Genomic DNA, 17401 nt, shown 5'->3' with positions numbered 1-17401 from the left:
TGCATAATCAGGATTCTGTCTAGACTAGTGAAATTAAAATAGTGACAGAGAAAAAGGAGTATCTTTCTGAAATAGAATACTTTAGGAACATTGTTTTACCAAAATATTGATAAAACTTGCAAATATGGTGTAGTATTTTATATCATGTTAAAGTTTTAATATCGAAAATGCTTTATTGACTTTTCTATAATAATCTTATTGGTATTCATCCTTTTATATTGGACAGTCAGAACATAAAGTGGAATTTGTTTCAAATGTTTCAGTAGTGATAAAGAGGAGCCTGAAGCATAATTGCATCTCAGAAAATGTAAAGTAGAGCATACTGTCTGTGATGCAGGAGGGGGGAAACGGTGACATTGCTTGTGTCTGGCACTAAACTTTAACGAATAAACATTCTACATTAGTAAGTGGCTGATGACTGAGAAGCAAAACCAAATACCAGTCTTACATCTCAGGAGTTTTAATTAATTAAAACCAAATTCTTAAATCTTTTTGGACTTTTGAATTTGTTTAGTAAAATAATTTATTTCCCAAGTCATTTTTCTGGGTATGTTTCCTTGAAAAAGTACCAAGAAATACTAGCAAAAGAGGGACTGCTTTGAAGTCTGCCAAATGAACATTCCCACTTATTTCATTCCTGTTAGCCCAGGAAAGGTGTGGGGAAAATTACCCTAAACTCATGGAACCAGGCGTTGCTGATCAATGGGTGTCCTGAGCAGATGAATGATTTCTCCCTTATCTCAATACTGTGGAAATATTTGCTCAATATTTCTATAAAGCAGAGAAAGAATTTACCTCATGGCATTCAGATGAAGTTCAAAGGTTTCGAAATAGAAACCCTACCCAGCCACACACCAGTTCTGTGATCTTGGGCAAAACTCTTTACTGTTTCTCAGCCTCCCCATCTATCAAATGGGCACAATAACAGTACCAACTTCCTAAGGGCATAGTGAGAATAAAATGAGTTAGTCCATGTAAAGTCCTTAGGATCGTGCCCATCAAATGGCAATTTCTCAAAACAATAGTATTACCTAATATGATTAAAGTATAGTTCTTTTATCCCAAGATGATTTTTTGCACATTTCCTTTTAGCAGATCTTAAATTTGAAATAATAGTGAATTCTCTTTCACTGTGAAGAAAGCTTTTTTCTTTTCCTTGAATTACAGCTGGATGAGGTTAATTTCACTGCATCCTCAGTTGAATCTGGCATTCCCAGTCTCTACTTCAGAATTGTATCATATGGGAACTTCCACTTCATTTGAGAATTCCTTGCAGCAGTTTATATCCTCTTTGTTCAGAACCCATCAGCCACTGCTCTGAGGAAAAACATAGGTAGTAGATGTGGAAACAACCCCATAGAAATATCTATTCATTGCTATTGCAAATATGAGTAGTCAGGAATAGGCACAATAAAAAACAAGGCAAGGTAAGCCAGGTAGTTGACTCTGTTACATATATCTATCTAGATTTAGATCCCAAAAGAGAATATAAATGTTTCAAAGCAGCCATAAATTCAAATACAAATGCCTCCTTGGAGATCTGATTATTGTCCTCATTTCTGCCCCTGTGTGGAAGATGGGAGATTTTGGATGACAGAGCCATTATTCCCGGCAAGGACTGAGGACTGAGTAATGAGCAAGCACAGACACGTCGTGGCTGCTCAGGCTCCCTCCTGTAGACTCCTCTACCCTGCTGTTTCCTAGGCTGCAGCTACACTAACCAGGGCCACCCCATGTGCTGATTTCATGTTCCGTGGATGTTGGCTGTGTGTTCTCTGCCTGAGGCAACCAGCCATTTGATTCTCTCATAGGCACCAGGATATGAAAATTCAGAAACTCATGGTAGCTGGTAGATTAATTTTTCCTGGGTTGCTCCTCATTTTATTTTATTTTTTTAAACATAAATAGTGTTAACACATTACCTTGGATCTAAATGGTGTTTACAAGTATCTATTTAGTGGCTGATCTATAGCATTGTGTTTGCATTAAATCTAGGTTGCACTGCATTTTCATGTGCACATTTTATGGGGAGTTTGAAGTCTTCTGTTCCTTTGTGGATCAAAGAAAATTCAAGTTACATTTCTTGGACCCTCTTTTTGAGTTTTGGATTATAGATTTATAAGAGCATAAGAAATTAAGCCTCCTAATAGATGGCGACCATTCAGAATGATGTCCTTATATGATGCTAATTTAATACTGTGCTGCAAAACATTGGAAAAAATTCTTAAGTACAAACACACAACATGTGTCAGATTATATTTTTTCCTCTAGTGTACTTGTTTCTACTTTTTACAATGATAAAAGTGTTATCATGGATGGAAACCTGTTCTTTTAAAAGTTGATCTTTTGTTTGCTTATGTAGTTATGTTTTCTGCTTTTGCAGTTGCTGTGTTTCCACTGTTACCCGCAATGAAACGAATTTTTATTGTCAGATGCTCTTCTAATTTATATAAGTAATTTCAGTGTCAGATGCAAGACTTCATAAGTTTTGAGCTTCGCTCTCAGGATGAAGACCAACTAGAAAAGTGATGAGTTCTTAAATATTAAGTAGTTTTCAAAATATTACGCTTCATTTCTTTTGTAGTGAGAGATTTTTCTTGCGGCTGAATAGAAATGGGCTTCCCAAAGCTCCAGATAAGCCAGAACGACATTGCTCTCTCTTTGTGGTAAGTGGATCTTGTTTTACCCTGGAGGCAGAGTCTTCCAATGTCCTTTATATCATTTAAGAAAAGCAAATAATTGTGAGAGAACATAGTGGCTTTGCTTCAACTTCATAAATAACACCCAAATTACAGTAGTGCCCAGAATTCTGAATACCCCCATCCGCACTCTCACCTTTGTTCCTTTAGTGCATGTTGTTCCACTGTTGCCCAAGTACAGCTTAGCACATTCTATTTAGTATGTACTTAATAAATGTTGAAAGAATGAGCAGGAGATTGAAATAAGAATGGGTTCTTCTTTTAATATTATTTAACCTAGTAGATTTACGGTAAAGCTGATTGTAGTTGTATTTTCAGAGCAGGATTTGAGCTTTATGCTTCTGCTACAAAAATTCCATTAAGAGTGTCTGTGTTAGTTATTGTCTTTCTTCTGTTATTTGTGAACATAATGGGCTCTGCCCTTTAAATCCTTCTTCATAAATTGTGAGTTCTGAAATAACCAGACTGTTTTTTGGTAGGATTTGGGTAGCAGCGAGCTAAGAAGGGACATCTATATCACCGTGCACATCATCCGAATCGGTAAGTACAACACTTGCCAATGTGGTACACACACACACAACCGGAGAAGAAATGCTGAGAGGTGTCTGTATAGTTGTGATTTACTTGCTGTCTGGATCAGAAAGGAGACCCTGTAAGTTTTTAGGTGGTTTGTTGTGTTTCATTTTGTTTTGTTGGCCTTCCTGAATGTATTTGATTGAGAAATTTGGTATTTGCCTTTTAAATTTTAATTTCTATTAACAGCATAAATTAAACTTTTAGGAGCTAGATTTCCTACAGGTTTATGAAAACTTTACACCAGTTAGAATTTTTCAGAGTGGGATGGTGCAGACTATTATCACAGAAACTGCTATAAGAAAGGGTTATGAAATCCTGGATCCTATATTTTTTTTTCACTTGTATAATCATCAGCTTATTAAAGAGGTTGAGAAGACCTATAGGGAAAAATACAAATGCCTCTATAAGTTTGTTGACCATAGGCTTTCCCCGAATTTGATTTGACTGTAGAAACATTTATACAATGTAATATCTATTAACATCTTGCAGAACACACCTTAGGTGTTCTACCACAAACTTATACAACAGAGCTAGAATATCTTCAGCCTGTTTTACACACAAAATGCCTCTAAAAGCAGGAATTTTTATGGTAGAGGAACTAGGTAAAATGAGGAATTTTTTCTGTTAAAAGCTAGCCAGCTGGTATGGACAACTGGTTCCCACCTCTTGACTAACTCTGCTGCATTTCTTGTTTGGGAATACTTCTGCAGGGTAGTAATATATCGCATGCTGTCCTGTGGAGTCATCTTTATTGTTATAGTCTTTTATCCAATGCACATGATAACTGCAGTGTGTATTGAGAGAGGCTATAAAACATGTCATTCCAACATAAATTATCTCTATATTATTTTTCATAAAAAGCTCTTTGGAAAACCTATTATTGTCTTATGCTATTTTTATATTTAAGGGACAGTAGAAATTTTTTCAAAAGTGCACTGTTTCCAGTTGTGTTTTGATTTTCTTTTTATAAATGAGTATGTGGGAAAAAATTTGGAAAGAATCATTTAAAACGTTGGAGAAGCTGAAATGCCTGCTGCTATATCTTTATGAGCTAAAGCTTGGGTTTGTCCCCAGAATGGCAGGGGTGTTGTTTGTTATGTAATTCTTTGTGATTTTTTAAAATTCAAATTTGTAATACCAGTTGTTAATGTAAAATGTGGTTTTGGATATCTTCATGTAAACATTGCTAAAATTTGAATATAATCTTCTATAGCATTGACATAAAAAGTAAAATACTTTTGCTTTCAGAACTTTTTTATAAAGGTACCTACAGCTTTGGGGCAGTAGACACACAATGTGTCAGAGCGACCACACGGCCTGGGCCGCTGTGTCCTCCTTCTGAAGGATAATTGCCAAGGAAGCCATGTTAGCAGTATTAACCCGTTGTAGGGCTGCCTTCCAAATACATGGCGTTTGATTAGCAATGGTATTCTTAATTAAGACTATTATGATCTTTCACGTTTCAGAATAAATGTTGAATCAGAAATTACCTACCCACCCTTTACCCCCAAGCTTTGGTCAAATTAATACTTTACTGAGATTACTGCAAAATTTACCCCATGGTCATGTTTTCTGGCTTGATACTTTGAGACTGAGGAGAAATAAGCTGCAAGTAAGAAACTCTAAAAAAAGTTAAGACTTAGTCTGCTGCAGTGCTGAGATGGAAAATTAAGAGCAGATAATTCTTACTTTTTCTAGAATGCAACCTTGTACTTGCTTTAGTAGGAAAAGGGCACACTGACCCTCACTGACTGCAGAAAGCAAAAGAGCAATAGCACCTTGCCTCAGGATTTAAACCTGGATTTCTGATTGGAAAGAAGGGAGGAAAATGAGAAATAAGTAGAGTCCTATCCTTCTGCCTCTCCTGTTTAATTTTTTCCATTTCTGTGTCTCCCTTTTTGACTTCTAGCTCTTTGTACAATTTTTTTTTTGATACTGAATACTTTATTATTTTATTTTATTTATTTATTTTGTCCTAAGGTATTATTGATATACACTCTTATGAAGGTTTCATATGAAAAAACAATGTGGTTACTACATTCACCCATATTATCGAGTCCCACCCCATGCCCCACTGCAGTCACTGTCACTGTCCATCGGTGTAGTAAGATGTCACAGAGTCACTATTTGCCATCTCTGTGCTACACTGTCTTTCTCATGATCTGCCCCACACCATGTGTGCCAATCATAATACCCCTCAATCCCCTTCTACCTCCCTCCCCACCCGCCCTCCCCCACCCCTCCCCTTTGGTAACCGGTAGTCCCTTCTTGGAGTCTGTGAGTCTGTTGCTATTTTGTTCCTTCAGTTTTGCTTCATTGTTATACCCCACAAATGAGGGAAATCATTTGGCACTTGTCTTTCTCTGCCTGGCTTATTTCACTGAGCATAATATCCTCCAGCTCCATCCATGTTGTTGCAAAAGGTAGGATTTGTTTCTTATGGCTGAATAGTATTTCATTGTATATATGTACCACATCTTCTTTATCCATTCATCTACTGATGGACACTTAGGTTGCTTCCGTATTTGGCTATTATAAATAGTGCTGCAATAAAAATAGGGGTGCATATGTCTTTTTGAATCTGAGAAATTATATTCTTTGGATAAATTCCTAGGAGTGGAATACCTGGGTCAAATGGTATTTCTATTTTTAGTTTTTTGAGGAACCTCCATATTGCTTTCCACAATGGTTGAACTAGCTTACATTCTCAACAGCAGTGTAGGAGGGTTCCCTTTTCTCTGCATCCTCACCAGCATTTGTTGTTGTTTGTCTTTTGGTTGTTGGCCATCCTAACTGGTGTGAGGTGATATCTCATTGTGGTTTTTATTTGCATTTCCCTGATAATTAGTGATATGGAGCATCTTTTCATGTGCCTGTTGGCCATCTGAATTTCTTCTTTGGAGAAGTGTCTGTTCAGATCCTCTGCCCATTTTTTAATCAGGTTATTTTCTTTTTGGTTGTTGAGGCATGTGAGTTCTTTATATATTTTGGATGTTAACCCCTTATTGGATATGTCACTTACAAATATATTCGCCCTGTTTGTACAATTTTTACTAAATACTACTAAATATTTATACCTTTTCCTATTCCTGCTTAGAGAATATTTCTAGAAATCTGACCAGAACTGTGAACTCTTATTAATCCTACAGTTGGGAACACCAGGGCTGGCATCATTAGTCTTTCCAGAACAGTAATTAGACCAAAGTTTTGGTGTCCAAAGCTATGGTGCACACAGAGTCAGAAAAGAAAACTTCAAACTGAGTGTCTGAAGACCTGAGTGATGTGGAGGTTTGGCTTAGGTTCCACAATGGTCAGAGTGATAGAAACCTCCTTGGGGAGTCTTCTCAAGTTATCCTGAGAAAATGCTTCTGCATCTCCTTATTTTGCAGCCCACTTCAAGCACTCACAGTTTTTTGTTCAGTTCTATCTGAAGGGGGTAGAAAAAATTGGAGTGATATGCATACTGTGTATAAATGCCTAGGAAGTTAGAACTAGAAGTTTGCGGGAATATCTTGCTAGAGTTTTTTTTTTTTCCACCAATAAATTTCTTGAACGATGTTAAATACCTTTGAATTACAGCATTCAGAAATCTTCTAACCATTTTGTCATCTTGCATTTACTAAAGTAAGAAAAAAATATATTTTAAATTGTGATATTGGTAAACATTGGAGTATATATTTCATCGTAGTTCAGTCTGTAATAATATTCAAAATAGAGAAAAACTAGACTTTTTTCCATTTAATGAGTGACCAAAGTTTTACATTTATTTAAATCAATTCTGTAAATAAAAGTATGAATCATTGATGAATAAATTCAAATATGTCATTGTGAAGTGTTTGACTTGCAGGTGAGTTTCTTTTTAAACCTAGACTGAAATTTAGATACGTGTTACAGCATCAGGTCATGAACACATGGTATCAAAAGTTCTTACGTTTTGCACATCACAAAAGCAATGGACTTACTTGACTGGGTTTTAGTTCTGATTCTAACTGCAAAATTAGAGGTTTTCAGGCTGTTATTTCTAAGTATTCCCCTGAAAATAATGTATTGCAAAGGCAGTTTTATTACTGCTAAATGAAAACCAAATTGGATACTGTCATCCCCCACCCTTTTTTCTTTTTTCTATTAAACACTGGATATGGGAAGTACTAGAGTCATCTAGATGTGTTATAGGAGAATTTCACTCAGACAATAATAACTTACAGATCTGTTAGCAAGCATCTGGAAATAGACTTGCAGATTTCTTTCATTATTTTTCCTCACATTAACTTGTTATATTTTAGCTTCAATGTACTTTCTACTTTCTCTCTTCAAAATAATCTACTGGCAATTAAGTACAGTAGTAAATTTAAAAGTACTGCAATAACATACTTAAAAATATATAACGGTTTAAATGAGTTGAAATTGTGTCAGAGTGAAAACCATCCCAAGTGATCAGGATTTCAGTGATTGGCTGAGTTATAGCCAACCTGAGCCCTGGGTCAGGAAAGGGTATGCTCATTTGATCACCTATTCTTACTTGCTGTACCTTCAGGTAATCTCAAAGTTCTTCCTTTCAAGTGTGAAATATTTGAAATAGTTTTTTAAATTAGGACACTTTTAAAAATAGAAAAATAGGCACTATTGCTGCCTTTATTGACACAAACCTCCTGAGGTGCCTTCATAAATCTGTGAGGGTGGTTCCAATCTTGGAATCAGTTCCACTCTTCCTTTTCATAGATGGCATCTGAGTTTAAGGTGGTTGGAAAGGAGAATCCAGAACTGAAGTTACGTCTTCTATTGCCCCAAACCTGTCTCCTTTCCATCACCCAGTTCCATTTCCTATGGCCTATCTTGTAATTGTTTGTTTGTCTGTTTAAGACGCACTGATCAAATGACTACATGAGCCATGTTTGCTTTTTAACTGAACAGGTCGAATGGGGGCAGGAGAAAAAAAGAATGCCTGTAGTGTCCAGTACCGGCGACCCTTTGGCTGTGCAGTTCTTAGCATTGCTGACCTGCTGACAGGGGAGACAAAAGATGACCTCATCCTGAAAGTGTACATGTAAGAAGCGCTCACGTGGTGGGGCTGGGCAGGTGCAGAGGGATATGTGGGACCTGCTTGGTGAATGTTGCTTTACGTAGGTAGTGGATGCACAAGGGATGGGCCGGCCATTCCTCAGCAACTCAGTAATCTGTGGACTCACTCCCAGTGAGCCCACAAATCACCATTTGCCAGTCACAGCAGTCATGAAATTGAGAACCAAAGAGTGCAGTGTACCAGTTGGGTATACCATCCACTGCATAGGTACCTCCTGTGAATTTAAAAACCTAACATGTCTTTACCCTCAGGGAGTTAATTTTTTCTTGGAAAATGGGAATAGTTTTTAATATAAATGAGTTAGACTTAGGAAAAGGAAGCTCAGATAAGTGACTTTCCTCCTACTTCAGATTATTAGTTTGCTAGGGCTGCCCTAACAAAGCGCGACGAACAGGGAGGCTTAAACAGCAGAAATCTATGGTCTCTCAGTTCTAGAGGTCAAGCCCGAGATTAAAGTGTTGGCTGGGCTGATTCCTTCTGAGGACTGTGAGGGAGAATCTGATCCCTGGCCCTCTCTCCAAGTTTCTGGTGGTTTGCTGGCAATCTTTGGTGTTCTGTGACTTGCCAGTATATCACCCAATCTCTGCCTTTATCTTCCCATGGCATTTCCATGTGTGTGTCTGTTGTTGTGTCCAAATTTCCCCTTTTAACAAGGGCATAGTTATAATTGGTTAGGGACTACCCTAATGACCTAAATTTTACTTGATTACCTGCATAAAGACCCTGTTCCCAAATAAGGTCACATTCTGAGGTTCTAGGGGTTATGACTTCAACATATCTTTTTTGCCAGAGATGCAGTTCAGTTCATAACAATTGACTAAGAAAATCACTTCATGTATTCCAAATCCTAAGGTATGTGATTCTAAAAATACACATGGTTTTGGATCACCTCACCTTAAGTACCCCCAGGGGCCCAGGGAGGTCGCGGGCATGTGAGGTGGTGGTGTCCACATTTCAGGTTTGAAGACCACTCCACTGACCACCTCCATGAGTGAGCTTGCTTAGGTTTTCTCGTCTGTCTGTTAGTTAATAGATTCAGTGTATCGCAATAGTTTATTCATATGTGGAGGTACATAAGTGGCCCACTGACAGTGGGACATATGCTTCAAATTTTGACCAGTGCTACAGGGTTTCATGGATTTATCCATGCTCCAACCAGTGCCTCCCGGATCTTTGCCAAGCGTGTGCTAATTAGGTGACAAGGATTTGTCTGTAGCCCGTGGTTTAGGAGCAGAAATCATCTCTTTTAAGAGGGATAAAATCTGTGACCTTGATTTGAAACATGAAAACTTGTGGTGAAACTAGTGAGTAGTAAAACTTGCTAACTCTTTTTATCTCATGACAGCCCTCAACTTCAGTGGTTGGGCTTAAGCCTATGATAATCCTTTCCATATTCTACTGGTGATCATAAAACAATTTATTTCAAATAATAGTGGCGATAATGGCCATCATGTGTACAAAGAACTGCGTTAACACTCTGCCTGGATCATGCCACTGTATCCTCACGATGAATCCATGAAGCAGATGCTGCTGGCTCCATTTCCCACTTTAGGGGACAGAAAGGCGAAGTAACACCCAAATCACCTGGCTAATCAGATCTGAAGTCAGGACTGACTCCAGAACCTGAACTCTCATGCTGCCAGGTTGTATGCTTCTGGATGTTGTTTCCCACCACTGTCTCACACTAACGTGATAATGATTTTATGTGGCATTGCTTTTTAAGAAAACTAGAATTTCTCACCATCTCACCGTTTTTTAGAGTAGTCCTTCCAGGTGTGGGTAGCAGATGCTCTATTTATATTGCCACTGGGAAATCTGAGGGACCAACAGTTGCATACCTCACCCTTGATTAGGCAGCCAGCTGAAGAAGACCTGTGAATTCCAGCTCGGCCTATGGGAGACCCTCGCTCTCTACAAATAGATCATACTGCTCTTTATGGTTATTATTGTCTTGCTTTTTTTTTCAGCCATCTAATAAGGTTTTGACTTATTCTTGCTAGAAGAGAGAGCCCTCAAAAATGCCAATTCATAAAAGCATGAAGCTGTTACAGGAGGAATGTTAGCCAGTCAAAAAAAAATTACTGTAGATTAAGAAAAAAAGTGTGAATTTAGTAAAATACATTAGGGAAGTGCCTGTTAGAAACAATTTGGAAGAAATTTCTGCTTATTAAGGTGACTGAATTCTCAGCCCATCTGGGACTCACATACAGAATAATAACAAATATCTCATCTGAGCCTGGAAGATATTTCAGTCATCTATTTTAGGAACTTTGATTTTATGTGGAGTTTTGCAGGTTAAAAGCATGAATTCTGGAGTCACTTAACTATCTAATAGGAAGCAAGCCATCCTTCTTCCTTCCCCACTGAGGTGAAATAAGAAAACTAGAGGCAGAATGTACTAAATAGCAATTGGGTGTGTTGGCTTCATTTCATCTTAATTTCCAGCCTTCCAAGATTCAGTGCTCTCTTTCGTATCCTACTGTAACTGGCCCGAAAATGGCCACTATCATGTTCATCTTGGAAAAGCCTATGGTTGTGAAATAAATAAATATGTAAGCAAATTGTGAATTAGCTGCTATGGACAAGATCATGAGGAATCTGTACTCTGGAACACTTTGATTGATAGTGTATAGAATCTTTATATTTAGGACTCTTGGGAGGAAACATTTGTGGCTAATAAAAGATAATAGTGAATTTGAAAATGTGTCCAGATAAGGGAGGCTTTCTCTAGACTGGCTGAGAAAGTAGTGCCAGTAAGGAGGGATAGCAAACCCAGACACTTATGAACCACTGAGAGTTACCAGTCAGAGGGACATCCCTCCATTCATTCATGCAGCTGATCCTTTTTAAGTACCCACAATGTTCAGAGTACTGAGAGGGACACAGATACCAACCTGTCCTAGATCCAATCCTCAAGAAGCTTAAAAGTCTTCTAGGTGAACCACACCATACAAACAAAGATAACATGAACTAGCAAGTGGCAAGACCTAAAACAAGGTACAGATGGCTGTGAGAGTAAAAAGAAAGATGACTTTTAGCCCAGAAGTGGAAAAATGGGGAGGATACTTTAATCACCCTTTGGTAAATCCTGCCAGTCTTTTGCCAGTGCAGAATTTAATTCTGCTTTTTGTGTTAACCTCCATTTAATTTTGCTTGATTTGTTGCATTTTTATGCTAGCCAATCTTGGTCATGTTATAGTAGGTGGAAACTCGCCAATGATAATGAACATTTATTGAGCATTTGCTATGTGCCTGGCATTATCCTAAACCCGAGCTTATTTAGTGTTCTGATATCTTACCCCCTTCGCATAGATGTAGAAATCCAGAGAGGGTAAATAACTTGCCCAAAGGACTGAACTTACTTAGTAATGAGGAAGGAGTAAGACTCTTAATTTGTACTGCCTTCTACTGTATATATTGTTCTCTGAGATTTTGGTGGGGCAGAGGGCTCTTGTAGTCTGTGAATTGTTCATCCCGGCTGCTTCTGGCATGAGGTAGGTGGTCATGCATTACCAGGTATGGATATACCTGCTCATCTTGGAGGGACTATGCTAAAGTTGACATTAACTTTGGATTTTTGGGAACTCCAGGGAGGTTTAAGGAAGTACGTTATGGTGGTTATACCAAAAATCCCAGATGTGCTATTAAGGTCCTTGCTCGATGTCATGCATCACCCACACTTAACAGAATGTTACTGTTTCCATAGGTGTAACACAGAGAGTGAGTGGTACCAGATCCATGAGAACATCATCAGAAAGCTGAATGCACGTTATAATTTGACTGGCTCCAACGCAGGCAAGTATATGGGGCTGACTGACTCTCCCTACACTTTTCGTAGCAGGTCCTTCCCTTTATTTGTCTGTGTCAGAAGGAAGTGACTTGCCCTTTGTTTCTCTCTATTCAATCCCTAACTTTAAAAATGTACAGTTAACATTCTGTTGTGTTGCTATAACTCTTTCTTTTATATGTGTGTATATATATATATATATATATATATATATATATATATATATATATATATATATATATATTCCATTCTGGTTTGAAACAAGGCACAGTCTCTGAATTTGTTTGGCAGTACCAAGTCTTGGGACCTCCAAGGTGTTACTAATTACTAAGAACCAAATCACAGATGTGCTTGGCTTCATGACTGTTGTGGTGGAATAGGTTCAATGAGCACAAATCTGTCCCTAAGATCCAGAAAAGACATGTCTCTCTGCCTGTAGCTGGGACAACATTATTGTCCTAGAGAACAAACACACAGGCTCACATATTGAAACTGGCTAAGAAGGAAAGTGACGTTGACTACAGTGTCATGGAGAAAAAATGTGTGCATACTGTTCAGAAAGGAACTGCAATATTACTGAGCATTATAAGTTATATATATTAGATGGTGCATAGTCTTATACTAGTAACATTATAGAATATATTACATTAAGATGTAGCATGTGTAGTGCATCTTTAAGTTTAGTCAATAGACAAAAACTTGGCAAATATTGTTTGCTCTCTATCCCCCTTCAAACCCATGTTGAAGCAAAATAAACTGTGTAGTTGTGGGCTTTTGTTGATATCAAGAAACTTCAAATAAAGTAATCTGTTATTTGAACTGAATGCATTGTTTTTTAAGACTAGATTTTTAAAGGAACTTAAATACAGACACTGGTGTTACAGTCCAACCTGCCTGGTAATTTAGAAGAACAAGAATTTAAATTCAGACCACCTTTTTTCAGACCTGTGCACATCTTACTAGGTCACAATAACCCACAAAGGAAAAGAACCTTCAGAGAGAGAGTGGTCAGTTCAGTGAAAGCCTTAAGTATTCACAACTCATACATGAGGCAACACTTCAGGCTGTAGTGAGTGGTGAGGTCAGTTTTCTCCTCCCTTTCCCAAGAGTTGGAGAGGTAATTGGCTTTTATTTAATTGACACAAAGTTCTACATCTACCTCTAAATAAACAAGAGGCTTGGAGCACTTACTGTTGGGGGCAGAGTCCCTCAAGGACCAGGAAGAGATGGTAGTAGTGGAAGACAATGTGAAGTGATACATGTACACTTGTCTTTGCATTTCCCATGAAACAATTGTAATAGCATTTACTGGGTAGGGACCAAATGATTTAATTTAAATATGCCCTTAGTGAGATGGTAAGCTGCCAAATGCATTCGTAGACTTCTAGCCACATCCTGTAGTTTTGTTTTAAATCTCTTGGTGTTTCTTGATACCATGGATGATTTTTCATCATTAAGTACACTCTAGACCTGTTCTGCATATTTGGCAGGCACCAGCCACATCTGGCTATTGACACGAGACTTGTACAGCACTGGGATTGGGGTGTGCTGTAATTTTAAAATACATAACTGGATTTTGAAGACTTGGTCCAATAAAAAGAATGTAAAATATTCCATTAATATTTATATTGATTACATGTTGAAAGAACATTATGGAGATACTGGGTTAAATAAAATATAATACTAAAATTAGTTTTATGTTTCCTTTTTACTTTTTTAACATAGCTACTAGAAATTATATTTCATTGGATCAAATTATATTTCCATTAGACAGTGCTACTCTGGACTCACTTTAAAGGATTTTTTTTTAAGTTATTTCTATGCCACACAAATTCATTAGGCCTTGCTCCTGTCCTTCACACATGAACTGTGGGTAGAGGAATCTATAGCATTGTATAACTTCTTTCTCCCGAAGATTCCTGTTACTCTTAATTTGCTTGCATTTGCTGCCTATGTGAATAAACAAATAGAAAACTAACCCTGACATTAATTTTTCTCATACCACCCCTTCTTTCCCGGCCATCATAGATGCAGCCTTCACTGGCAGCGTATGTTAGCCTGCTCCCATATGCTTCTTTCATTGACTCCTAAGCCTTTCCTTTTTCCAGTGTGCAGAACAAAATTCCTCCGTTGTTGGATTGTTTAAATATATCATTACCCAAACTCTGATGTGATACCCATGTGCCTTTTGAATCAGGGTAAAGTTTTCAATAATGGACTTTGATTTCTTACCTCCAAATAGATTCCTAACATAACTGATCCTTTATATTATGAGGTCAGGGTTCCAGACAAGCTAGAACACAAATTTCTCTCTGCTTACAGATGTGAGTCATCTCTTAGAGAATATAGCTTCTAAGAGCTTTGCTTCTGAAGTGGGATGTCCTAGGTTTGAATCACAGTTTTGCTGGGATTATAGAAGTATTATCCTCTGAGGGTTATCAGAAGATTAAAAGAGAAAGTGTATGCAAGGCACGTAGCACAGAACTTGATACACAGTGCTATTCTGTGTTAGTGATTATTGTTTACCCACTTTGGAGCCATCATCTGGAATATTCTCTTAAATCGGGCCACCTTGTTTCATTTTCTCAGAATGGATCCTGATTGACCCCTTTAATGAAGATTTTGAGAATAATACAGTTAGATATTGATGGATTGGATCATTGAACTGACCCTTCCGTCTCTGTTTTGTTTTGTTTCTTCCATCTCGCCTCTGCTGATTTGATTACTGTTATCTCTTCCCAGGTCTTTTAAATTGAATTTCTGTCTTTCTCATTATGTAGATTAACTCCAGGAAGGAAGGGGAGTGTGTTCTGTTTCCTCAGGAAGTTCCCCAGGTGTTCAGATGGGCAGCATATGTTCCGTGTGCTTTGTCAATTTTATTGATCCACTGATCACTTTTCTTGCTGGAACCCTGAGACTGTTTCAGAAAGTGGATCCCGATCACTTCATTCCCTGAGTGTTGCCTTTTCTATTTACAGCCATCGTACTGAAATGAAAGCTATTTGTCTCATTGTTGGAAAGTTGAAGAAACCATTGTAAGGTAGAGAAAAGGTCCCCTCCCTTTGGCAGACCCCACCCTTTGCTGCCTACTGGGATACCTAGATCCTAGTCAGTCAAGTGTATGCTCTTTATCCTTGGTTTCTGTGGCGAAGCCCTGTCTCCTGCTCTCCTGTCCCGACGACCCAGCCACTCTCTATCCTCCTTTGAAGCCTGAGTCCGAGCCAGCTGCACCCAGCCAGCTTCTGTCTGCCTGAGCAATTCCTCTGGTCTCTGCCTGATCCCCTCCTGCTCTCTCAAGCCAAAGCAAATGCAGCCCTGAGTTTCATCACTCCCTAAGTACTGCTCTAGAGAAAGAAAGCTCAGGAAGAAACTTTAAAAAAATTAATAAGCCCTTTACTCTTTCCACTTAAGTTTCTACCCTTCAGTGTTGGTGGCTCATTGTTCCACGTTGCCTTGCTCTAGACCCCATCTTGTGGAAAGGCAATTAGAGGAACAGCAGATAGGTATTCCGGAGCTGTGTGGCTTTATATAGGAAGGGAGGCTCTCTAATGACTTACTTAAAAATAGTGGGAGAAGCAAGGGTACACGAAATTGAAGTCAGAAGTTGTTCCTAATGTTCAAACTATCACAATGGTTAATCACGTTGACTTCCTTTGTTTTCTCCTTGGACCATGGAATTGTTGATTAAAAGCAGTGCAGTCAAATGTTCTCCAGAGAACTGAGTTCACTCAGCAAAGTAATGTTTTTTCCCCTGCTTTCTTGCTGCTTTTCCTTGGTCATTGGCACTAAAAAAAGAAAAAAGAAAAAAAGAAAAACTTTGAAATTAGTTTTAGAAACAAATTCTACCAACTAATTTCCGGCCCCTTTATGCTTCATTGATGTCCAGCTATCTCTTGGATTTGCAATCTTGTCTTTTTTAATATAGGGGTTCATCTACTTAACTGGGTTTTTTCCCAGTAACCTAAGACTTATATTACAAAAGTACATTAACCACTATCTTTGCTGAGTTTAGAAAATGGGAGAAAATTGAAAGTGATCCATTTAACCTTTCAAGAAAAAAAACTCATTGAATTAGCATATCTCTACAGTTAGGTTTAGTTAGGTTGAGTTGTGCTGTGTGGGAATTTTAAAATCCAAAGGTAATATTGTAAGAACTTGAAATTCTAAGCATAGTCATTAAAATGAGCCTGGTTAGGTTTGTTGAACAAATGGTTATTATAATTGTCACCTCTGATAGACATTAGCAGTTAAATTCTAGGAATGTGAAGTAAGACTGAGCCAATATGATTTACAGAGGCAAATTCAGTTCCATCAACTTGAAGTAAATTGTGTAAAAAATTCAGTTCCATCACTTGAAGTAAATTGTGTAAAAATCATTGGCTCTGTTTCAGTGTGTCCTAAGAGAAACTTCAAAGTCTTTTCATATTATCTATGTATGGATGAAATCCTATTTCCTGTAGTTTGCACATGAAGCTTACAACTAGAAGAAACCATATTTCTTAAGCAGGTAAATTTCTACAGTCTTCTTTTTGCCTTAGCAAGATGAGTATTAAGTACATACATGGTTGCATTCCTGCCAACTATACCCCCACATAAAGGTGAAGGAATTCCCTAGATAAGGAGCCCACAGATACATGGAAAGCAGTTTATCTCTGTGCAGGAAGAAAACAGTGTTCTTTCTTTGGCTCAAGTGAAAGAAGGCTTTTCAGATTGAGATTGTATTTGGGGGTTGAGCATCCAATCCTCACACAGCAATGTAGTGATTTAATTCAGTATTATTGAACTGCTGTAATTCTTAAGGATTGTATCAGTGCTCCTGAGTTTTGTACATGGCATTTGGAAACTTTGCTTTCTAATATTGTTTAAAAGAAAACTGGTACTTATTGGCACTACCTGTTGGCTAGAAGTACAGGATATGACCTTTTTGTTTACTTTTTGAATCTCCTAATTATTAAATGATACAATCTTTTTTATTCTTTTAAGGTTTTTATTTTCAATTAATTTTACTTACAGAGAAGTTGCAAGAATAGTACAAAGTATTCCTAATTTATTTAAGGTTAATGTTTTACTACATTTACTTTGTCCTACTTTCTTGTTTTTTCTCTCTATTTCTATACACACACACACATATGTATATATCCACACACATGTGTGTGTGTATATATATATATACTTTTCATATATTTTTATATATATAGATACAGTTATTTATGTATGTGTATATATGTAGACTCTATGGCCATTTAATATTAGTGAGGT

General features: G+C 37.6%; 1 protein-coding gene across 1 annotated transcript in view; it reads left to right on the top strand.

The window, feature by feature from the left end:
- The window catches only part of DOCK4 (dedicator of cytokinesis 4), a 418723-nt gene that overhangs the window by 229493 nt on the left and 171829 nt on the right, over positions 1–17401 (top strand). The window contains exons 9-12 of the mRNA XM_036897350.2: positions 2585–2666; positions 3179–3239; positions 8187–8319; positions 12062–12150. Of these exons, the coding sequence (XP_036753245.2) occupies positions 2585–2666; positions 3179–3239; positions 8187–8319; positions 12062–12150 (365 nt within the window). The remainder of the gene's footprint in view (positions 1–2584; positions 2667–3178; positions 3240–8186; positions 8320–12061; positions 12151–17401) is intronic.

Source organism: Manis pentadactyla, chromosome 7 (genome assembly GCF_030020395.1).
Source record: "Manis pentadactyla isolate mManPen7 chromosome 7, mManPen7.hap1, whole genome shotgun sequence".
Classification (NCBI taxonomy): Eukaryota; Metazoa; Chordata; class Mammalia; order Pholidota; family Manidae; genus Manis; species Manis pentadactyla.
The sequence above is the reverse complement of the archived record's forward strand: the minus strand, read 5'-3'. Positions and strand labels throughout refer to the sequence as shown.